The 25,000-nt window shown below is 43.0% G+C and overlaps 1 protein-coding gene across 5 annotated transcripts in view; it reads left to right on the forward strand.

The window, feature by feature from the left end:
• Positions 1-25,000, forward strand: part of shf (Src homology 2 domain containing F) — a 161,611-nt gene that overhangs the window by 9,206 nt on the left and 127,405 nt on the right. For all 5 annotated transcript variants that reach the window (XM_082182231.1, XM_082182230.1, XM_082182232.1 and 2 more), the window contains exon 2: positions 16,002-16,134. In XM_082182231.1, the coding sequence (XP_082038357.1) occupies positions 16,002-16,134 (133 nt within the window). The remainder of the gene's footprint in view (positions 1-16,001; positions 16,135-25,000) is intronic.

Raw genomic sequence — 25,000 nt, forward strand, 5'->3', positions numbered from 1 at the left:
TGTACGGTCAGAAACTTCTCTTCTTCTTGCCCTGCAATAGTCGACTTCTCCTCACGGTTTGAAAGTCTGTGGGAATATTACAGTAAAGGTGAGACGATCGAGGGTCTCGTGGGAGAAAGAACACACTCTCTGATCCCTGTGGAAGTGTAGGAGGATCTTACTTTAAATAAAACAAACAAGTCAGTCGAGTCTCCTTCACTTATACAGCGCTTTAACAATATAGATGTTTCACAGCAGCTTTACAGTGATAATAGGAGATTACAGTAACAGAGAGTGTTTAGGCTTTACAGCAGCTCTAGAATAAAGTTATTGTCCAGATAAAGTTAGTTTTTGATTGATTCACTTCCGTTGCAAACATCATTAGTTATTAACTTAGGGGCCGCTAACACGACACCTTACAGAAAACAGAAAATGTTAATGTGTTCTGGCCGTTCATTCACACAACAACAGTGTTTGACTCGAGAACACAAACTTAGAAATAGATTCCAAGGTGCAAGTTTTGACATTTTTTTGAAAAAACACAGGCTTGTTAGTTATAATGAACATTTTAAAGAAGATTGCAATTATTGTAGGTGTGAACGTCTCTCCTCTGGGAATGTTACAGTAAAGGTGAGACGGTCGAGGGCCTCGTGGGAGAAAGAACACACTCTCTGATCCCTGCGTTCAGCCTGTAATCAGGCATAATGTTGCTGTTTTACTTGAGCTTGCGTAGGAGGATCTTACTTTAAATAAAACAAACACAGGCTTGTTAGTTATAATGGACATTTTAAAGAAGATTCCAATGCCATGAACCCTACTTTAGAGGTCCATCAGAACACTGTTTTTAAGAGGTAATGGTACTGATTTAGTCATTTTCATCTGGTAGTTTCGGTGTAGAGTGACTCCAGCTCTGCTTCTGCTGGATAGAAAGTAACAGAGATAGTTTAGGCTTTACAGCAGATCTAGAATAAAGTTATAGTCCAGCTAAAGTTAGTTTTTGATTGATTCACTTCCGACACCATTTTTTTTACTAGAAACAGAAAACTTTTAATGTGTTCTGGCCGTTCATTTACACAACAACAGTGTTTGGTGATCGAGAACGCAAACTTTGAAATAGATTCCAAGGTTCAAGAGTTGAATTTTTATTTTTAAAACACAAGCTTGTTAGTTATAATGGATGTTTGAAAGAAGATTCCAATGCCTTGAACCCTATTGTAGGAGTCAATCAGAACACAGCTGTTTTTAAGTGGTAATGATACTGATTTAATCATTTTCATCTGGTAGTTTCGGTATAGCTGAAGTCAGAGACGTGACTGGAAAACTGTCGTCTGAATGCTGTTGCTCCAGGATTAAGGAAGTGCTCTCTTCCTGACAGGAAGTGTTTACAACTCCCTGACAATCCCTTTTGACTGGGCAAGTCCAATCTTGCACCCTGAAATAGACAGGGAGCGGTTAGCTGTTAGCAGTTAGCACACCTCCTAGCATCTCCGCGCTGATCGTTTACGGATCACTCCACTTCATCTCGTTCTGAGCCGATGCGTTGCAAATCATGTTTTTCCCAGAATCCTCTTTGGCGCAGGTTGCTGGAAAGCCCCGTGTCGTGGATGTGTGTCTCCACCCGTCTCGTCTCGGTTCTCTCGATTCTCTCCAGGGGTCGGCTGAGGTCCTGCTGAGGTCATACTGTTTCCGCTTGTAATCAAGAGATCCTCACGCTGACCTCTCTCACTTCATGCTCGTTTTCCTGTCGTACAGAGCGACTGTTGAGCTGCAGCTCAGAGTAACAGAGCCAGAACAACTGAGCGAATCTCAAGAAGTATGCATGCATTCCACCACTAAAGATTTTGCATGAAATATTTTTTGGTAACACTTTAATTATATAATGCATTATAAAGGTATTCATAATGCATTATATCTGTTCATAAATCATTGTAACCAAAGTTAAAATGCATTATAATATTGCAGATTTCTTGTTACATCTGACATAAGTTGTTTGTCATGTGTTATAATGCATTATAAGGTGTAATTATGATTAGACAACTATTATAATGTATTATAACTGTGGATGCAATTATTCATTTGATAATACAATGCATTATAAGGTATAATGGTAACACTTTACAATAAAATTCATTATTTAACATTAGTTTATGTGTTAACTAACATTAACTAACAATGAGCAATACATTTGTTACTGTATTTATTCATCTTGGTTAATGTTAGTTATTTAATAAAAATCCAGCTGATCATTGTTTGTTCATGTTAGTTCACAGTGCATTAACTAATGTTAACAAATACAACCTTTGATTGTAATAAAGTATTAGTAAATGTTTAAATTAATATTAACTAAGACTAATGAAATTCCCTCTAAAATTCAAACTCAGATCTTTTGGAGAGGTGAAAGGAAATTGGATTTTGTCAAGCGTACCCTGGTGTTTAATCTTGAATATCTGTGCTGTATTAATAGTGCTGTAATCTTCTTGAGTCGCGTCCAGACGGGGTCTCTGGCCGAGAGAATAGCGCTTCGGTTAGCTGATGTCACGAGACTGAGGGAAGAAGCAGAACGAAGCGTCCATCTAAATGAGAAGATCAAGAATGTGTTCAGGCTGAAATTTAAAGTAGCCCTATTACAAGTTTTGATGATGTTTCAGGCTCTACTAGAACAGGTTTTCCTGCTTGAATGTTGATTATTTTCCTCATATTCTCCATTGTTGCGGCTCCTCTCTTCCCAGTCTGTCAGTAACGCTCTGTTTAGTTCCTGTCTCTATGAAGCCCCTCTATGGAGCAGTGTGTTGTGATTGGTCAAGCGCTTCGAGTGTGTTTGGGAAATGTCCCGCCCCTTACCATAACCGCCAGTGTTCTTGTGTTGTTCTCGTGTTCACGTTTTGTTCTCGTGTTCTCGTGTTGTTCTCGTGTTCTCGTGTTCTTGTGTTGTTCTCGTGTTCACGTGTTGTTCTCGTGTTCTCGTGTTGTTCTCGTGTTCTCGTGTTCTCGTGTTGTTCTCGTGTTGTTCTCGTGTTCACGTGTTGTTCTCGTGTTCTCGTGTTGTTCTCGTGTTGTTCTCGTGTTGTTCTCGTGTTCACGTGTTGTTCTCGTGTTCTCGTGTTGTTCTCGTGTTGTTCTCGTGTTGTTCTCGTGTTGTTCTCGTGTTGTTCTCGTGTTGTTCTCGTGTTCTCGGTTCTCGTGTTCACGTGTTGTTCTCGTGTTCTTGTGTTCTCGTGTTCTCGTGTTCACGTGTTGTTCTCGTGTTGTTCTCGTGTTGTTCTCGTGTTCTCGTGTTGTTCTCGTGTTCTTGTGTTGTTCTCGTGTTCTCGGTTCTCGTGTTCACGTGTTCTCGTGTTCTCGTGTTCACGTGTTGTTCTCGTGTTCTCGTGTTGTTCTCGTGTTGTTCTCGTGTTCTCGTGTTGTTCTCGTGTTCTCGTGTTGTTCTCGTGTTCACGTGTTGTTCTCGTGTTGTTCTCGTGTTCTCGTGTTGTTCTCGTGTTCTTGTGTTGTTCTCGGTTCTCGTGTTCTCGTGTTCATGTGTTGTTCTCGTGTTCACGTGTTGTTCTCGTGTTCTCGTGTTGTTCTCGTGTTGTTCTCGTGTTCTCCTGTTGTTCTCGTGTTCTCGTGTTGTTCTCGTGTTCACGTGTTGTTCTCGTGTTCTCGTGTTGTTCTCGTGTTCTCGTGTTGTTCTCGTGTTCACGTGTTGTTCTCGTGTTCACGTGTTGTTCTCGTGTTCTCGTGTTGTTCTCGTGTTCTCGTGTTGTTCTCGTGTTCTCGTGTTGTTCTCGTGTTCTCGTGTTGTTCTCGTGTTCACGTGTTGTTCTCGTGTTGTTCTCGTGTTGTTCTCGTGTTCTTGTGTTGTTCTCGTGTTCTCGGTTCTCGTGTTCTCGTGTTCATGTGTTGTTCTCGTGTTCACGTGTTGTTCTCGTGTTCTCGTGTTGTTCTCGTGTTGTTCTCGTGTTGTTCTCGTGTTGTTCTCGTGTTGTTCTCGTGTTCTCCTGTTGTTCTCGTGTTCTCGTGTTGTTCTCGTGTTCACGTGTTGTTCTCGTGTTCTCGTGTTGTTCTCGTGTTCTCGTGTTGTTCTCGTGTTGTTCTCGTGTTGTTCTCGTGTTCTCCTGTTGTTCTCGTGTTCTCGTGTTGTTCTCGTGTTCACGTGTTGTTCTCGTGTTCTCGTGTTGTTCTCGTGTTGTTCTCGTGTTCACGTGTTGTTCTCGTGTTCTCGTGTTGTTCTCGTGTTCACGTGTTGTTCTCGTGTTGTTCTCGTGTTCTTGTGTTGTTCTCGTGTTCTCGTGTTGTTCTCGTGTTGTTCTCGTGTTGTTCTCGTGTTGTTCTCGTGTTCACGTGTTGTTCTCGTGTTCTCGTGTTCTCGTGTTGTTCTCGTGTTCTCGTGTTGTTCTCGTGTTCACGTGTTGTTCTCGTGTTCTCGTGTTGTTCTCGTGTTCTCGTGTTGTTCTCGTGTTCACGTGTTGTTCTCGTGTTCTCGTGTTGTTCTCGTGTTCTCGTGTTCTCGTGTTGTTCTCGTGTTCTCGTGTTGTTCTCGTGTTCACGTGTTGTTCTCGTGTTCTCGTGTTGTTCTCGTGTTCTCGTGTTGTTCTCGTGTTCACGTGTTGTTCTCGTGTTCTCGTGTTGTTCTCGTGTTCTCGTGTTGTTCTCGTGTTCACGTGTTGTTCTCGTGTTCTCGTGTTGTTCTCGTGTTCTCGTGTTCTCGTGTTGTTCTCGTGTTCACGTGTTGTTCTCGTGTTCTCGTGTTCTTGTGTTGTTCTCGTGTTCTCGGTTCTCGTGTTGTTCTCGTGTTCTCGGTTCTCGTGTTCTCGGTTCTCGTGTTCTTGTGTTGTTCTCGTGTTCTCGGTTCTCGTGTTCACGTGTTCTCGTGTTCACGTGTTGTTCTCGTGTTCTTGTGTTGTTCTCGTGTTCTCGGTTCTCGTGTTCACGTGTTGTTCTCGTGTTCACGTGTTGTTCTCGTGTTCTCGTGTTCTCGTGTTCACGTGTTGTTCTCGTGTTCTCGTGTTGTTCTCGTGTTCTCGTGTTCACGTGTTGTTCTCGTGTTCTCGTGTCGTTCTCGTGTTCTCGGTTCTCGTGTTCACGTGTTGTTCTCGTGTTCTCGTGTTGTTCTCGTGTTCACGTGTTGTTCTCGTGTTGGTCTCGTGTTGCTCTCGTGTTCTTGTGTTGTTCTCGTGTTCTCGTGTTGTTCTCGTGTTCTTGTGTTGTTCTCGTGTTCTCAGTTCTCGTGTTCACGTGTTGTTCTCGTGTTCACGTGTTCACGTGTTGTTCTCGTGTTCTCGTGTTGTTCTCGTGTTCTTGTGTTGTTCTCGTGTTCTCGGTTCTCGTGTTCACGTGTTGTTCTCGTGTTCACGTGTTGTTCTCGTGTTCACGTGTTCACGTGTTCACGTGTTGTTCTCGTGTTCTCGTGTTGTTCTCGTGTTCTCGTGTTGTTCTCGGTTCTCGTGTTGTTCTCGTGTTCTCGTGATGTTCTCGTGTTCTCGTGTTGTTCTCGTGTTGTTCTCGTGTTGTCGTTCTCGGTTCTCTCGTGTTCTCATGTCCTCGTGTTCATGTGTCCATGTGTTCTCGTGTTCACGTGTTGTTCTCGTGTTGTTCTCGTGTTGTCGTTCTCGGTTCTCTCGTGTTCTCGTGTTCTCATGTCCTCGTGTTCATGTGTCCATGTGTCCATGTGTTCTCGTGTTCCCGTGTTGTTCTCGTTCTCGGTTCTCGTGTTCTCATGTTGTTCTCATGTTGTTCTCGTGTTGTCGTTCTCGGTTCTCGTGCTCTCGTGTTCTTGTGTCCTCGTGTTCTCATGTCCTCGTGCCCATGTGTCCATGTGTCCATGTGTTCTCGTTTTCACGTGTTGTTCTCGTTCTTGGTTCTCGTGTTCACGTGTCCTCGTGTTTTCATGTCCTCATGTCCATGTGTTCCTGTGTTCTCATGTTCCTCTGCTCAGCTCTAGTCTGTGATGAATGACTCGTGGCACATGATCAATGGCTCCGTTAACAACTTCTCGAAGTGACATAAAAATCACTTTTGCTTGCAAACTGTGTGGAATTCAATGCACTCTTATGAAATGTGTTATATGGAGGCTTAATTTTGATTGCTAATAAATTAGATAAGCAAAACACATGGGTTTGAAGAGAGTTACAGTCGAATATTGATTGATAATACAAGTACTCCTTTACATTTGGTTCAATTTTCTTTATTTCATAAATAAATGCATAAATGCACATAACATGCCACAACACAACACAACACAACAAATAGGCTCCATATTCTTTGAAACAAATAATTTCTAATATTTTGTTTTTGTTTTGAAAAATAATCCTGACATTTCTTGAATTTCATCAGTGCATACTGATCCGCAAATGCACTATTGCATCTGATGCTAAAACAACTGTAAAATACACTATATATTCAGAAATATGTGCACAATATCTAATAATAATCACAATGAAGTAATTTAATAGTATGTGTTATACTGATACTTACATCTAAAATTGGAGTAATTGGCCTCCACTCGCCTCCTCTGGCCCCTCGTACAAACCCGGATCAAACGATGACTCTGAAGACTCCAACGCATCAGGCCCTGAATCCGCTGAAGATGAGTTTCAGTTTTATAGTCTGTGGATTATACCTCATATCTTTTGATGTTTTTTAAATGACCCAATGCATATTATGCTACTGTATAACAGAGAGAGTGTGTTTGGTGTCAAGAAATGTAATGCAAGCATTTTTCCTTTAATCTTTTGAGGAGCTTATAGTACAAACACTCGGTCTCGGCTTGTTTATCAGAGCTAGGATGTGTTTTTTCTGGTCCAGTTCAGTCTCTCTCTGTCTCTCTCTCTGTCTCTCTCTCTGTCTCTCTCTCTCTCTCTCTCTCTCTCTCTCTCTGTCTCTCTCTCTGTCTCTCTCTCTCTCGGTCTCTCTCTCTCTCTCTCTCGGTCTCTCTCTCTGGGTCTCTCTGTCTCTCTCTCTCTCTCTCTCTCTCTCTCGGTCTCTCTCTCTCTGTCTCTCTCTCTCTGTCTCTGTCTCTCTCTCTCTCTCTCGGTCTCTCTCTCTCTCTCTCTCTCTCTCTCACTATCTCTCTCTCTCTCGCTATCTCTCTCTCTCTCTCTCTCTCTCTCTCTCTCGCTATCTCTCTCTCTCTCTCTCTCTCTCTCTCTCTCTCTCTCTCTCTCTCTCTTGCTGCGAGCAGGTTTGTGTCGGGGTCGATTGGCCCCTCAGCGGGCCCTTCTCATTAGATTTGATCGCTGCTTCACAAAGCGTTTCCGGGAAAAGCACAACAGCAGCAGAAAGGGCCCCTTTGAAACGGCCCTTAATGCAATCGTGCCGCTAAGCCTCGGGTCCGATTAGGTTATCCGTTGCTGAAATCCCTGCGGATCCACACGTAAATCATCAACGTCAGTCTCTCTCTCTCTCTTCCATCATTCCTGCTCTTTCAGCCTCCGGTGTTGGGAACTCTGACAGCCGGGATGCTGTTATCAGGAGAAATGTCAAGCCGGAGATCGGCTCGGAGCAACAAACGCAGGAGTAATCTGAACTGTGTGAGAATTACAGGTTGTGGATCCAAGTCAAATTTATGGCCCTCAAAGGCTGTCAGATTTCAGGGATGGACGGAGTGAGATGAGAGGAGATGAGAGGAGAGGAGAAGAAAGACTTCAATTTGGCTTCAATTACCCTGCGTTCTTCATGTTAATTGCTTTCCGAATTCATTTCCCTTGAATGGAGATTGCATGATTTGTGTCTGTTGTAATGAGCCGACACGGTTCTGCTCAATACAGAAATACATATTTCTGTGTGTGATGTAACGGCTGACAGAAGTTTCCTGCGATCTGTCCGTTCATGAGTCGCTGTCAGGAGTCGTGCCGATGCCAGAATCCTTCATCTACCCTGCTGGTAGACACTGGAACTACACTTTCTTTATTGATGGTCATTCAAAATTTGAACAAAAATATTTTTCAGTATAAATGTTATTATAATAATATTGCTGAAGATGTTTTAGCAGAAACATAATATACTCATTTATTTATTTAAATTCATTATTTTTTTATTACATTGTACCTATTACATTTTACGTACTTTCTTTTTCTTTTATATATAATTTTATTTATATATAACTACTTACTAGAATTAGAAACATTAGAAACAATTATTTTAACTTATTTTTTATTTAATTGTTTTTAATAAATACATATTTTTTATTAAAGGGGGGGTATAATGCCCCTTTCACAAGATGTAAAATAAGTCTCTGATGTCCCCAGAGTGTGTGTGTGAAGCTTTAGCTCAAAATACCCCACAGATATTTTTATATCGCATGTTAAAGCTATCCCTCTTTGAGGATGAGCAAAAACGCACTGTTTTGTGTCTGTTCCTTTAAATGCAAATGAGCCGCTGCTCCCGGCACAGGGGGCGGAGCTACAACTGCTTGTGTCCTTTTATCTCACACACACACTGAAAGTTCAAAAACGTTTAGTCTTTTATGTTCAAACCGGAGTCAGACAATGATGGAGAGACTGGAGAAGAAGTGACAACATGTAGATCAGGACATTTCTGAATGGTTAGTTGATGAGTTTATGAAGCTGATGTGTAGTTATCTTCTAATCATTGATTAGCATATTCTGTCTTGATAATCTATAAATCGTGCTCCCGGGGGCGGGGTTTATGTAAATTCAATTATGTATTAAATTATTACAATTATGTAAATGTAAATGTGCTTTTATTATAATATTACTGTAGAAACAGTTATTTTAATTTATATAGTATATTTCATACAATTTAATTCAATAATTTTTTTTTATTATTATATATATTTTTTTAATTGTTAATTGTTTTGTTTTTCTGAAGTACTTATCTTATGCTCATTTCAAAGGCAGAATGTGCAGTAAAACACACACCTTGTGTTGATGTGAGTCAAGCCTGACTTTAGTGTCATTGCTGTTACTCAAGCTTTCCTCACAGGATTCCTGATCACACACACACACACACACACACACACACACACACACACACACACACACACCTGCGCGCACACACACACACACACACACACACGTGCGCGCACACACACACACACACACACACACACACACACACACACACACGCACACACACACACGTACACACACACACACACACACACACACACACGTACACACACACACACACACACACACACACGCACACAGCACACACACACACACACACACACACACACACACACACACACACACACACACACACACAGATGCAGGTTCAGAGGGTGGAGGATAATAACTACACATTCCTGCTATTGTTGCACTACAGTTACTCTTTCCTTTTATTAATCTTTTTAATTAATGACAGTTCAATATCCTCAAACACATTTGAGAGAGTTCTGAGCGACGAGGGGACGGTGATTTAAAATGCCATCTGAAAAATATTTTAATGTAAATTAAAAAATGTAAAATAAATATTTTTGCTGTTGAATAAATCAATTAATAAGTTCCATTACTTTAACTTCTCAGCTTCGTTAGTTTCATATGCATTATGCAAATATATCTCTATGCATTAGTCCAATCTGTGTTAATGTCTTTCTGTTGACTTTTTTACATAAAATCTTCATTCATAGTAAAATATGTGCTAAAGAAATTTGAATGTGATTTCAAATAAATCAATTAACAAATAAATTCCATTGTTAACTTCTCAGATGTTAATTTCATACGCATTATGCAAATATATTTAATTTAGAAAAAAACAAGCAAGCATTTTTTCAGCCATCCATTTTGCCTTAATGTATTCTCAGTGTACATTTATACATCTGCATGCCTACAATATCTTTGTTCATAGATGTAAGTTTGCTAAAGACGTTTGAGTGCATCATTGATGGATTGTCCTCAGTCTCTCTCTCCTGAATGTCTGTATATCAGTTCTGGAAGGCGTTGCAGGAACGCTCGGGATTGCTCGGGATTGCTCTGTGTTAGTCAGATAAAGCTGGAGGTCTGTGGACTGAGATTGAGTTCAAGGCTGACCTTGACGTGTGTCAGAGCGAAACAGCCCCACTGAAACCACAACATTAATGAACACTTCCACTGGCTTCCCATGTGGGACTGAAGGATGGCGAAGAGTCTCAGTCTGTCCTCTGCTTGATGGTTGTTTGTCCTTGCTTTATAATAAGAGCATATTACCAGCTAGTGTCCTCTATAAAGCATTACAGCGTCGGCACTTGCTCCAGGTAATATCTGAGAAAAACCTTGATGGTGTTCCTCACTCAAGAGGACATCTGCTGTCCACCGGTCACATGATCTGCTGTCCACCGGTCACATGATCTGCTGTCCACCCGTCACATGATCTGCTGTCCACCGGTCACATGATCTGCTGTCCACCGGTCACATGATCCGCTGTCCACCGGTCACATGATCCGCTGTCCACCGGTCACATGATCCGCTGTCCACCGGTCACATGATCCGCTGTCCACCGGTCACATGATCCGCTGTCCACCGGTCACATGATCCGCTGTCCACCGGTCACATGATCCGCTGTCCACCGGTCACATGATCCGCTGTCCACCCGTCACATGATCCGCTGTCCACCCGTCACATGATCTGCTGTCCATTCTTACAATCATTTTATGGATCATTTTATGGATCATTTTATAAAAATAAATAAATAACCTGTTAAACATGAAAGTATGAAAAAGTTTTCCTTATTAGAACCTCAGTGACATGAAGTGTTGTTTAACACAGAGGAACTCTAGAGTTCTGTACAGAATCCCATTAAATCTTCTTGATACTTTAGAATGGCCAGTGTACATGCAGGAATGGGGAAAGCATGTCATGATGGTGTGTACTTCAGTCCCAGTATCCCATGAGGCTCTGCTGCTGCTGTGCTGGGTTCTCTGACGGCTTCTGCTTTTAGCTCCAGTGTTTCGTGTGGTTAGGGTTCACTTTGGTCTCTGTAAACACTGGATCTGACGAGGGACTGAACATGGCAGCTTCAGACAGAGAACCGCTCTGACACAGAGAGGAATTGTAGTGCTGTTGTTTCTAAAATCTCTCATTGTGCCATGAAGGTTTTAGATGAACAGTGATGTTTTGCAGGAGCTTTCTCTGTGTTAGGAAAGTGAAGTTGATGTTGAAGCTGGTTCTGGATCCCACAGCACACAGAGGAACAGCCTGTAATTACTCCGAGAGATGATGATATGTGTTCCCGCTCTGCAACCCCTCATACCTTAAACTTAGAAAAATGCTGGCTTTCCAGAAAACTTGGTTTTAAAATCCTAATTGTGGGTTTTAGGTTATGAAGAGTTTTTTTCTTCTCCTCAATGTTTGATGTTAAAATACTTCTTCCTTTCCCACTTTTATGTGAAGATGCAGTAATAAGTAAGCCATTTGTAGGTCGACTTTGGAAGCTTTGGGTGTGTGGAGCTCGGCCGGCCTGGTTTGAGTGGTTGCATCATTGTTTTTGAAAATGATTATTTGTTCAGTTCTTGATAGTGGCGTATTTGTTTTGTAATTGTGTGAACGACTCAATTCTGTTTTCAGTCTGTTTCAGTCTGGCCTATGACCGGTGTCCTAGACCAAATCCCTTAATTCCATATTTTCCTGCTTTCTCTTTACTCTTTCTTTCAATTCATTATTATACTTAAGTTATTATACAAGTTTTTTTCTTTAATTATAAATGTTTTATTTAGGTTGTATTTCATCCAGAAGAAGATCTGATGTATATAATGTAGAGATGATATATCGGTCACTATATCGGCATCGTTCGATATATGTTAATTTTTAATGTTACCGTTATCGGCCCGGTAAGGAAATGTGGCCGATATATTAAATCAGATCAATAATGTGTTATTTCTTTCAGCTGAGACACTTCAGATGCGCACTGTTCGACATGATGGCTTTGATTTGCGTGTCAGAGCACAAGTCTGTCATTTAGGCTACATAAAACTATGATGAGAACATCATTATAATTGTGTGTTTTGGTCATGGCTTTTTTGGGGCACACTTTTTTTTATTTTTTTTGGCTCTCAAAAATGACATATATATATATAAAAAAATATTATTTTTTTTATTAGCCAATATATCGGTTATCAGCTTTCAAATATAAATGGATATCAGGTATCGGTTATCGGTATCGGACAAATGATTGATATTGGTGCATCTCTAATATAATGTGTGGATGATTATTCCAGAATTGGGGATTTTAATCGTGTCTGAGGGACAGACAGTAGCGGTGTAGTACGCGAGACAGGTCTTGGTCTTGAGACCATTTTTTTAAGGTCTTGTCTCGGTCTCAGACTAAGGATTTTATTTCAAGACCACAACTACGGGAATATCACTAGATTGCCAGTGCATTGCCTGATTTATCTAACATTAATGTGTTTGGATGTAAGACTTCCTGCTTCAAATGCAATCAATTTGCAACTTATTATGTTTATGCAACTTATTTCTAACATAATTTTGTTTGTTACTGTTCTGCCGGGTCAGAATTGAATGCGGATTTATGTCACAAATGTTACCAAAATTAATACAAATGCACCCAATAAGACATGATTGCAAAAAAAGTACTTGAATGAGATAATCTTTTTTTCTTGGTCTTGATTCGGCCTCGCCCTGCCTTGGGCTTGGTCTTCTTGTCTTGGTCTTAACACAATCTGTTCTTGGTCTTGGTTTAGTCTTGACTACAGCACTAACAGACAGAGAACATTTTGACTTGAATATCTCAGAGGCGTGAATAAATCAGCAATATATTGTGGCGTTAAGCCAGCCATGTAAAGGCTTGAAAACAAACTGTAGCACCTTAAACTCAGTTGCGTACTGGAACGGAAGCCAATGGAGAAAAGCCAGGGCTTGTGTGATATTATCCTCATTGTTGTTGTCTGTCAGAAGAGTGGCATCTGCATTCTGGAAGGGTTTCAGGGCAGATGGTACTGAGAGAGTTACAGTTGTGAAGGACAAGGAAAGAGCAAGTATATTATGCTATTTTTACATGGTGAGATGCATTAATCGAAATGGAAGATGATCAATTGCAGATCTCATTGATTGACTTAGTAGGGCCAGATATAAGGCATTCCCTCTTATCATCATGAAGCAGGCTTCTCCCCAACCAATATTTAACCTCTTCCATGCTGTAATAATGTAGAGTAGATGATTATACTGGACGTTTACCTGGTTTGAGTGGTTTACATCTGTGAGTGGAGTTGGTTTTAAGAATAATAAAGGGCTGCACGATATTGAAAAAACTGACATTGTGATATTTAGTTTTTCTGCAATATATATCACTAGATGACTTGAATAGCTCTATTTGTAAAGAATTAGTCGTTCTAGAATGATTGGAGTGATTTTGTGGCGGAGAGAATCTGCATAGAAAATAAGAAACAAATTATAAGCATAGATGAATACAAGAGAACAAAGATACAAATGAAATAAACAGTGCTTTGTGTTTTTCTAACAGCATTCTGGGACAGAAATGGAATAACCAAATGTAAAATACACAGTTACATAGAAGAGACATACTCTTCACTGTATAAATTAAATTTAATAATTTAATAATTTTTTGTTAAAGCTACAAGTGATTTTCTCTGTGTATTTTGTTATTTGAATAACATTAATGACACAGACAGCAGCAGGTTTATTAGACTACCGTCACTTACTCACCGAGATGGACATTTTGACATAATTGTGTATGTATGCGTCCATACAAGCACAAATAGACGTGAAAAGGGGGATTCTGTATGTTTATTGTGGAGTAAACTGTGTGCGTTTACATGGCTTTTTAAAAATGGCGGGTGCGTGTGTTCGACCAATCAACATACACTTACCTCACTGATAGTTCCTATTGTGCTGGGTTATACCCTACTCTGAAGTAGGAGCTAATTTAGTTCCACCAAAAGGCGTTCTTAGTACTACATCCGTTCCCAGTTCATGTGGTGCCAACATGCCAAAAAGTGGGTACTCTTACCATTAGCTCTAGGAACTATGAAAAGGTTGTGAAAACCCCTAAAGAGAGCTGAATTTGGTGTTCGGATTAAGTTCTTCCAAGTTGCTGGAGAGGAAGACACGTTTTCAAACATTTCCTCCTTCAGATAGGATCTGGTTACCTTGAGCAAAGCAGACCCTGTGCTATAGTAGTTTCTAACTTATCCAATAAACATGAATCAACAAGTTGTGACTGGGACATTGTGGTTTCCTTTCTGTGTGTGGCTGAGGTCTATTTGTAGTTCTCAAATTATGGTAATGCTCTTGTCTTTCTTTTAACCACAAGCCATAGAGAACAATTACAGAGATTCATTTCCAAAACACACACTGACCTTCTACAAAGAATGTTAAAAAATTTAGATGAATGGCATTTGTTTTAGTTTGTGTAGTTTGCGTACAGAGTGAATCGGCTTCTGCTGAATTGGTTTTGCTCCAAACTGTCTCATACGGTGGATGTTTTGCTCTAGAGGAATATAGAGATTTGTCTAAATTCAAAGTCCAGCACAGCAGATGCTCAATCCCTGAACTCCTTCCTTCTGCTATGGGCAAAATCACCTGCATTTTTAGATGTCGCCTTTGTTGCATTTTTTCATCTTTATTGCCTTTGGCTTTTGGCTTGCTTAGTTGAGGACATTTAATTTAATATTCAACAATATTATTGATCTGCCGGCATTGACACCATTATATGAGAACTGAAGTGAACAATGACACCACGGTTTTCTCCAGAGCGGCTATATATATGTATTAACTAAATTAATAACTTTTTTTATAACAAAAATGAAACATCACTGAACTTACTTAAGCTGGACTGTGATGTTATTTTCTTCAGGAAACAAACTTTGTTGCATTATTTTCCTGTTATCTCTGTGAAGCTGCTTTGAAACACTCTGTGTTGTAAAAAGCGCTATATAAATAAATGTGACGTGACTTGATAGTGTTGCTATTATACTAAATTGAATTACTCATAAAAAAACATGAATAATTAATGAACAACTTTGTAAAAGGATATTATATCACAGTTTCCTGAACACGAGTTGGCATTAACATTGCAGAATGCAGTGTGTGATTGAATGGATTGCATCTGTGAATTGTTGGTAGTTTACGCTCCACTGGATGAAAGGTATTCCAGCACAACACTTCCTTGTACAGAAGCTTATTGTTTTGTCACATCCTCACTTGAAATGGTGTTTTGTAGCACTGATTGATTCATTGATTACGGCTTTGTGATGGCAGGAGACTACATTCCAGTATGACAAACAGTCTAGGGCTAAAGAATGAATCTCGGAGCGTTGGTCATGTGCATCTAATTACCATCATGCGTGTGAAATACCCTTTACAATAAGAGCAGGCCTGCAATTAAACATGTCTGCGCGCCAAAGCCTGTATTTGTGCAATGTTGTGTGAACAGAGAGAAACAGTTTATACTTCTTTTCTGTTGATTCTCTTTGTCTCTCTCAGTGTCAGACGGCACACCCACAAACCACCCACAATCCCTTCACTGACTGCCTCGTACATTTTGCGAATGAATATGAAATGGATTATACCTCAATAATAGGCCAATGTTGAAGGCATTGTGGACGGTAGATGATGATGCATTCAACTGGTGGAGTGGTTTGACAACTATAGGTCAATAGCATCAATATGATGAAAAGAAAAGTTGTGTTTACGGGAAAACTGAGGCCAAAGGACACACATGAAGTGAAAAATAAAAAGGACCTAGAACTGAGCCCTGTGGGACACCATGGTTTAAAGTTGCTTGAGAGGAAGACAAACTCCCAATGGGAGTTTGTCTTCCTCTCAAGCAACTTTAAACCATGGTGTCCCACAGGGCTCAGTTCTAGGTCCTTTTTATTTGAAATAAATAGGACGAATAGGACTAGAAGGAAAGCAGATGCTATGTTATGGCAGTTTCTAATTTATACAAAATATCTTCTAGCAAGCATGAATCAAATTTGTGACGAGAACACTGAATGAATCTCAGATATTCATTCATTACCCTTAGAATTTAAAATTAGAATTGTACAATTTATCTTTGTTTTTCTGTGTTATATTTGTGATTGCACTGATTTAAATGAGTTTCATCTTTCTCATGTTTCTCAGCTCATCATCCTCGAGGACTATGCCGACCCGTTTGACGCAGCGGATCAGGCCGGCGGATCCCAGACGGTCTCAGAAAAGCCGACGGAGAACGACGGATACATGGAGCCGTACGAAGCCCAGAAGATGATGGCTGGTAAGAGAACGGTGTTCTCATGCAGTGGTTTTATGCATTATCTTTTGTATTGTGCGGCCTGAAGATTGTGAAGTCTAAAGTGGCTTCTGGGAGAGCATAATGAAGCATGATAATGCATTTGGGCCTGTTAAAGTGTTTGCACTAGACTCATGGGATCTCGCTTAATTTACGCTTGGTAATCCATCTCAAGTCACACTCTTGCTGTTAAACAAGGCTTCCATTTGGCCTGGAAATGTGGTGTCTAATTTCCTCTTTTTGTGTTAATGCTGTAAACAGAAAAACAACAATTAATGATATCATGCAGATCGCGATGTGTTGCTTTATTCGGTGTGAAACAGCTGCTCGTGCTTCTGTTCAGATGAAGTGCATGTTTCAGTGGCAGTGATTATCCCTGCATGACCGCAGTAGAGCTCGAGAGATCATCTCTGTCTGACTGAAGACATACGGGAGCATGTCAGGTGTCCACAAGGGCACAACAGTTCAAACACAAGCTAACGCGGGGCTAGTTGTCACACACTTGTTTTAAATACTTCCACATGCTAGCATGACAAAACTTAGTGCACTTACTATTTCGACACTATATTCTGAAATCTTTGGAAGATATCACTGCACATTTATTTATCCATAGCAAAAGTAAATGTCTTGTGTTCATTTTTCATCATTGTTTTTTGGTGTTTATTTAAAATGAGACAAATCTGATATTATTTTAATCTCCAATCTGTTCTTTAATGCTGATCTAACCAGCAGAAGACACTTGTGCATGCGGGGCATGTTGTCACACTGCGTTACAATGAGCCCCTATTAGAAATATTCTATTCTATTCTATTCTATACTTTTTATGAATTCTATTCGTTTATTTTTAACGATTTAAAAAAATTCCATTATTTTATATAAAAAAGTTAATAATTGTATTTTATTGACCAAATATTTTAGTTTGTCTAGATCTTTTTTTATTAGATCAGATAAGATAAGATAAGATAAGAAAAACCTTTATTTGTCCCACAATGGGGAAATTACGGTTTGCAACAATAAGACAGGACAGAATAGATAAATGTACAGTTAGAAGATCAGTGCACAGAAGTCAGGTATAGCACACTATATGGGACATGTGATATAAATATAAATATAAATATAAAAATAATAAAATAAAATAAAATAGTCCAAAGTCAACAGTGTTCGTTGTACAGTCTGACGGCCGCTGGTAGGAAAGATCTGCGGTATCTCTCCCTCACACAGCGGGGATGGCGCAGCCTGTCACTGAAGCTACTCTCCAGGGCTGACAGAGTATAGTGCAGTGGGTGGGACTCATGGGTCAGCATAGCTGTCAATTTAGCCAAGACCCTTCTGTCTCCTACCTCCCTCACTGAGTCCAGCGGACAGCCCAGGACAGAGCTGGATTTCTTGATCACCTTATCCAACTTTTTCATGTCCCTCTCCTTAATGCTGCTGCTCCAGCAAGCCACAGCATAGAGGATGGCTGACGCCACCACAGAGTCATAAAAAGTCTTAAGGAGGGGCCCTGTCACTCCAAAGGACCTCAGCCTCCTCAGGAAGTACAGCCTGCTCTGACCTCTCTTGTACAGAGCATTAGTGTTGTGAGTCCAGTCCAGCTTGTTATTTAAGTGAACACCCAGGTACTTATAAGTGTCCACTCTCTCAATATCCCTTCCCTGGATGTTCACCATTCAAGATAACACTTGAATCTGTCATATGGTCATGTTACAATGAACCGCACCTATGGGGCATGTTGTCACAGTTCACTTCCATTCTTTCAGGGTAAATCAAGAAAATGTAAATGTAAATCAAGTATACACTGTATTAATGAAACAAAACCCCGTCGTTATATATATATATATATATATATAAATAAATTATTTATTAGTAATAATAATCATTAAATGTATATATACATATATTATTGTATGTATATGCACAATATATATATATATATATATATATATATATATATATATATATATTAGGGCTGTCCCCGACTATGGATTTTCATAGTCGAATCAGAATCGTCATGTCTTGCCTATAGTCGACTAATAGTCGAATCATGTGTATGGGGGCGGGGCTTTAACGTTTCAAAGCCGCGATGTACAGAAAATCACACAAAGATATAGAAGAAAATGTATAAAAACATTTTTGATCAATAAAACTAAGAAATAACATAAATAACTCCAGAAAGGCCACACTGCAGATTTGCATTTCACATGCAAATCAAATTAAATCGGCTAAATTACCTGTGTGAGCAGGCCAGCCTACAGCACAACATCGATGCACCGAAAAAATAAACAATTAATTTACTAAATTAAATTAGAACAGAATATACCTTTCGAATAAATAAAAATACAAAACGAAATAAATCAGATTCAAGTCACAGGATGAGGGGCAAATGTGTGCAAAATGCCTAAAGTGCAGGGGAACATATATTCAAAACACAAGCCACAAATAGTTAGATTAGATAACCCTGACAGATTAATAAATAAAATAAAAATAAAGAAATTATTAAAATAACGATAGTAGCCAGAATTTTCAACTTTGTCTTTTTAACTGCAGAAACAGCAATAAATGCTAAACTGGAGAGGCAGTCTTTTTAGCTAATAATGTTCACAGCATCCAAAAATAAAATTAGAACCAGCTGAAAAGTTTTGAAATCATTTGTACCTGATCGAGAGAACAAATCCTGAAAGTCTTTCACTCTGTCTGTCCGTTGGAGTCGTTTCAAATTGTGCGCGCGGATAAAATACATTCTAACGTGAAACCGTACTCGGTTACTAACGTAACCTCGGTTCTCTCTAGAAGAGGGAACGAGTACTTGCGTAAGAATATCTTACGCTAGGGGAAAACCTCTTTTCCTCGAGATATTGAAGCCAAAAATTATCCTTAATTTTGCAATAATGTAAAACGCATTGCAGCAGCATGCAGACATGGGCGAGACAGCTCGCGCGCCCATTGGCTGCTCTGCGGCAACTGCACCAGCCTATCGATAGAGGCTCCTCATGACGTCAGAACCAATGAGGGCGCTTCGCGCCCAATACGTCATGTCCCGCCGAAATCGGGTGGGGCCAGGGCTATAAATACGGCCCAGAGAGGCTGGTTTGGTCAGTTTTTTTCATCGCTGAAGCGAATCAGAACATGACGCATGCACGGCAAGATACGCAAGTACTCGTTCCCTCTTCTAGAGAGAACCGAGGTTACGTTAGTAACCGAGTACGTTCTCTTACGAGAGGTCTCTCGTACTTGCGTAAGAATATCTTACGCTAGGGGAACACAATGTAAAACGCCGTGCGTGCTTGAGACATAACACTAACGTCCCAAGGGCAGGTGCCCGGGGCTCATACAGTGCTTAATCACAAGGGACTCACAGAGAATCCGGGAAGAGGGGCTAGAATAGCATCATTCCTGTAACATTGAGCTCTGATAAGAGCATATTATATCAAGTGTTCCACACAGCCAGGGCGAACTCAGCCTGGACTGGTAAATATGGGGGACTAACGTATTGCCCACAGAAGTATATAGGCGATCAGTGATCGACGCTCTAGCAGTTTCAGCATCCCGAGCCGATAGAATCGGGCGGGCAATACTGAAAAATTAAACCGAGAGCAACCTAGCTTGCAAAGCGGGAACCTCGAGGTTATAAAACCTTATAAATGTAGACGGGGAGGCCCAGCCTGCCGCCATACAGATATCTTGCAAGGCAATCCCACTGGACCAAGCCCACGACGAGGCCATGCCTCTTGTGGAGTGCGCTTTGACACCTATCGGGCATTGCAGGCCCTTGGATGTGTAAGCTAGCGCTATAGCATCAACTATCCATCTGGATAGACTCTGTTTTGATGCAGCTAGTCCCTTAGAACGTCCGCTGAACAAAACAAAGAGCTGCTCCGTCTGTCTGAAAACAGATGAGCGAGACACATAGGCTCTTAACGCCCTGACCGGGCAAAGGAAGCCTGCATCCCCTTCCTCTTCAGATACCGGCAGGGCCGACAGGGAGATAACCTGTGCCCTAAATGGTGTGTTGAGGGATTTAGGAACATATCCGTGCTTTGGTTTGAGTATGACTCTCGAGTCATTCGGCCCAAACTCCATACACGTCGCGCTCACTGAGAGTGCTTGCAAATCCCCTATGCGCTTCACTGAAGCGAGAGCCAGAAGAAACACTGTTTTGAAAGACAAGAGTTTCAGGTCTATTGACCGTATTGGCTCGAATGGGGCACCTTTCATGGCTTCCAGAACCGTGGAAAGGTCCCAAACGGGAACTGAGGGTGGTCTGGGAGGGTTCAGCCTCTTAGCTCCTCTAAGGAAGCGAATGACCAGATTGTTCCTTCCTAATGACTGGCCAAGCGGTGGTTCAGCGAACGCTGCTATGGCTGCCACATAAACTTTGAGCGTGGATGGGGTTCTGCCCTTATCCAGAAGCTCTTGTAAAAAGGAGAGAACCTCCGGCACCCCACAGCGTGAGGGTGAAGTGCCACTCGCTGTACACCAGCTAGTGAACACAGACCATTTTGAGGAATAGAGCCGCCTCGTAGATGGAGCTCTAGCCTGCGTGATCGTGTTTAACACTCCCGCTGGGAGGTTAACAGGTACCCGTTGATGGCCCACACATGTAGGGACCAAAGCTCCGGGCGAGGATGCCAGATCGAGCCGTTCGCCTGCGAGAGGAGATCCCTCCTCACCGGTATCGGCCACGGGGCGGTACTCGTCAGCTGCATCAGGACTGGAAACCAGACTTGGTTTGTCCAAAATGGAGCGACGAGTAGCACTGGGCATCCGCTCTCCCTGATTCGCTCTAACACCTGGGGTAGGAGCGTGACAGGGGGAAACGCATAGAGCGGGCAGCGGGGCCAGCGCATCCCTGCTCTTGGAGAAGAATTCCTGACAATGAGCATTCTCTTGAGACGCAAATAGGTCTATTTCCGCTCTGCCAAATGTCCTCCATAGCATTTTGACTGTCTGTGGATGTAAAGACCATTCTCCTGTCGGCAGATTGTTTCTGGACAGTCTGTCTGGTCCCACATTCAGATGGCCGGGCACATGCGCTGCCCTGAGCGAGCGCAGATTGTGCTGAGCCCAGACCAGGAGGCGTTCCGTCAGCCTGTGAAGGATTCTGGATCTGATACCTCCTTGGTGATTTATATAAGCCACCACTGACATGTTGTCCGAACGGACCAAGACGTGGTGTCTTTTTATCTGAGGACAAAAGCGCATCAGCGCGTTGTCGACTGCCATCATTTCCAGGCAGTTTATATGCAGAAGCTTTTCCCGTTCTGACCACTGGCCAAATAACGGTCTGCCCTCGAGCAGCGCTCCCCATCCCGAGGTTGAGGCGTCCGTAGACACCACCTTCACACTCGAGGAAGTCCCCAGGCTTACACCTGACCGGTACCAGTCGGTCACTGTCCAAGGTTTCAGAGCTGCGACGCATTTCTGATCGACCTTGAGGCGCGCGAGACCGGAGGTCCAAGCTCTGCGCGGCGCGCGCTTTCAACCTATACTGCAGCGGGCACATGCGAAGCAGACCCAGCTGAAGCACTGAGGATGCTGAAGCCATGAGACCCAGCATCCTTTGAAGCTTTTTGAGCGGGACTAAATAAGCGCCGTGGCGAAAAATCTCTGTCATGCGCTGAATACTTAGTCTGCGCTGCGGCGACAGCTGTGCTGTCATAGACAGCGAGTCCAGATCTGTGCCCAGAAAAGATATTTTCTGACTGGGAGACAGTGAACTCTTTGCCCAATTGACTGTGAGACCTAAATTCTCGAGGTGATCGAGTAATATGGTCCTGTGTTCTATGAGCTCCGACTGTGATCGAGCTAGAACCAGCCAATCGTCCAAATAATTCAGCACTCGTATGCCTCGGAGCCTGAGGGGTGCGAGCGCTGCATCCATGCACATCGTGAATACGCGAGGTGCCAGGGATAGGCCAAATGGCAGGACTGTGTACTGATATGCCTGGCCCTCGAAGGCGAATCTCAAAATTCGCCTGTGACGTGACGCTATTTGTATTTGAAAATAAGCATCTTTCAGATCTAACGACATGAACCAGTCCCCTTGGCAAATTTGCGAGAGGATTTTCTTGGTCGTGAGCATTCTGAACCGTCGTTTCAGAAGTGCTTTGTTTAGTCGTCTTAGATCTAAAAATGGGTCTGAGACCCCCGTCTTTTTTGGGTACCAGAAAATATCTGCTGTACATGCCCCCTTCGCTCTGAGCTTGTGATAGGGGTTCTATAGCCCCTTTGCTCAGTAACTTCGCTATTTCGGCCCGAAGTAGGTGTGCTACTTCCTTTTTCACCGTAGTATCGATTCGCGCCGCTCTGCGTTGCGGGCGTCGACCGAACTGTAGCGAATAGCCTCTTTCTATAATGTCTAGCACCCACTTCGAAACCCCGGGTAGCCTTGCCCATGCGTTTGCACGAATGGCTAGGGGTTGAATGCGAAGCGCGCTCTGGTCGCTCAGCGACAGAGGGGCTTCAGTGTGCTGCAACATAAGCGTCGCGCTTATGACATTTGAGGCAGGGGGCGCGCTGATAACAGCGGGCAGATTGCCCGCGCTCGACTCCTCTGCGGTGGTCAACCGAGAGGGGGAGGGCTGGGCGAGTCCCGTAAGACCTGTCATGTCTATGTGTGAATGTGGGCGTGGGATAGCGGGCACATTTACAACACTGAGAGCATTGTCTGCCTGAGCAGAGCGAATGCATGTTGGTTTCGTTTTGCAGAAACCTTGAGACATGCAGAACGTAGTGTTTGTGGGCACTGGGCAGTGGGCACATTTACCACATTTAATGCGCAATCGATCTGGGTCGATTTCATGTGCGCGAGCCCTGTGCGACGGGCTGTGTTCCTGTGTAGGAATGAGCACTGGGCAGTTGGCATTTCGTCTACAGTCATAACACCATCGGCCGTGGCCGGAACACCAGGAAATACACTCTATGGGATTTATCTGGGTAGCCGTAAAGCGGCGTTTGTGAGCAGGCAAGCGGGCTGTGTCGCCGACTTGTTTACTGCAGAATACACTGGAACAGTCGCATTTACTGGAACTGAACGAGCGAGAAGTTGCCATAGAAACAGAGAGCGTCAACATGCTGGCGTTTGTTTGCAGGTGTGCGTGTATTACAGTAGGCTCGTCCACTGCAATATTGACATTTCCAGAGAAATGTGTGAGAATGGAGGTAGTGGCACGGAAACCATAGAAACGGTGCTTGGGTGCAGGCGAGCGGGTTGTACAACGCGCTCGTTGGCTGCAAAAATACACATCTGCAGTCGCCTTTTCAGGGAACTGACAGAGGGAGCATTGACGGCATAAACATTTTTTTTTTTTTTTTTTGCCGGTAGACCCGGGATCAAACACGGGTCTCTCGCGTGAAAATCTGAGAATCTGCCACTGGGTCACAGGGGAAGACACAAAGGCTTTTATATAGCGCGAGTATTATCAGAGAAACCTGTGTTTCTGTGTAGGAATGAGCACTGGGCAGTGGGCATTTCGTCCACACTCATAACACCATCGGCCGTGGCCGGAACACCAGAAAATACACTCTATGGGATTTATCTGGGTAGCCGTAAAGCGGCGTTTGTGTGCAGGCAAGCGGGCTGTGTCGCCGACTCGTTTACTGCAGAATACACTGGAACAGTCGCATTTACTGGAACTGAACGAGCGAGAAGTTGCCATTGAAACAGAGAGCGTCAACATGCTGGCGTTTGTCTGCAGGCGTGCGTGCATTACAACAGGCTCGCTCACTGCAGTATGACATTTCCAGTCGCCTGAACTTCAGAGGGGAATGAGAAATGTATGAGAAATAGAATTCGGCCCAGCCGCGGCGGGACATTTTAACGCTCTTTTCTCCTTTCGCCAGTGACGCATGGGAACCATAGAAACGGTGTTTGGGTGCAGGCGAGCGGGTTGTACAAGGCGCTCGTTGGCTGCAAAATGCACATCTGCAGTCGCCTTTCAGGGAACTGACAGAGCGAAGCATTGGAGGCATAATTAATCTGCCGTCAGACCGAGATTCGAACCCCGGTCTCTCGTGTGAAAAAACAAAAATTCCGCCACTGAGCCACAGGGGGGGAACACAAAGGCTTTCAGATGCACGAGCATATAAGAGCGTCATGATTGACGCGTGAATGGGGCGCAGAGGCAGGGTAGCTTTCTTGTACGTAAAGAAAAACTAACCCCGACCGTCCGCTTCCAGCCTCCCCTGTGAACGGCGCATTTTGCGCGGCTCGAACAGAGGGAGAGAGAAAGCTAGCCCCGTGACCGTCCGCTCCTGACATCCCCTGTGAACGGCGCGGTTTGCGCGGCTCGAACAGAGGGAGAGCAGGTATCATCCTCCAAGCAGGCAAGGCAAGCGGGCGCACCGGCGAGCTTTGCGGGTTGGGGGGAAAAAGGGGCGTCTTGAAAAAGACGTCCGGCTCTTTTAGTGCAATGAGAGTGTGTGTCGCGGCGGCGAACACACACACATACACAAAACACAGTAACAGAGAAAAGGATATGTACGCCGGAAAGCGTCAGCAGGAACGGCGACTGAAGGCGGCGAGTTGTCGACCGGCAGCTTCAGATGCAGAGTAATCCCGCTGGGTGCTTGTAATCAGACGGCGCGGCTTCCTCTCAGGATCCAGCGATGCGTGAGCCCGCTGAAGAGATAAAAAACTGACCAAACCAGCCTCTCTGGGCCGTATTTATAGCCCTGGCCCCACCCGATTTCGGCGGGACATGACGTATTGGGCGCGAAGCGCCCTCATTGGTTCTGACGTCATGAGGAGCCTCTATCGATAGGCTGGTGCAGTTGCCGCAGAGCAGCCAATGGGCGCGCGAGCTGTCTCGCCCATGTCTGCATGCTGCTGCAATGCGTTTTACATTATTGC

The sequence above is a fragment of the Leuciscus leuciscus genome (assembly GCF_965113295.1).
Source record: "Leuciscus leuciscus genome assembly, chromosome: 10".
In the NCBI taxonomy this organism is placed as follows: Eukaryota; Metazoa; Chordata; class Actinopteri; order Cypriniformes; family Leuciscidae; genus Leuciscus; species Leuciscus leuciscus.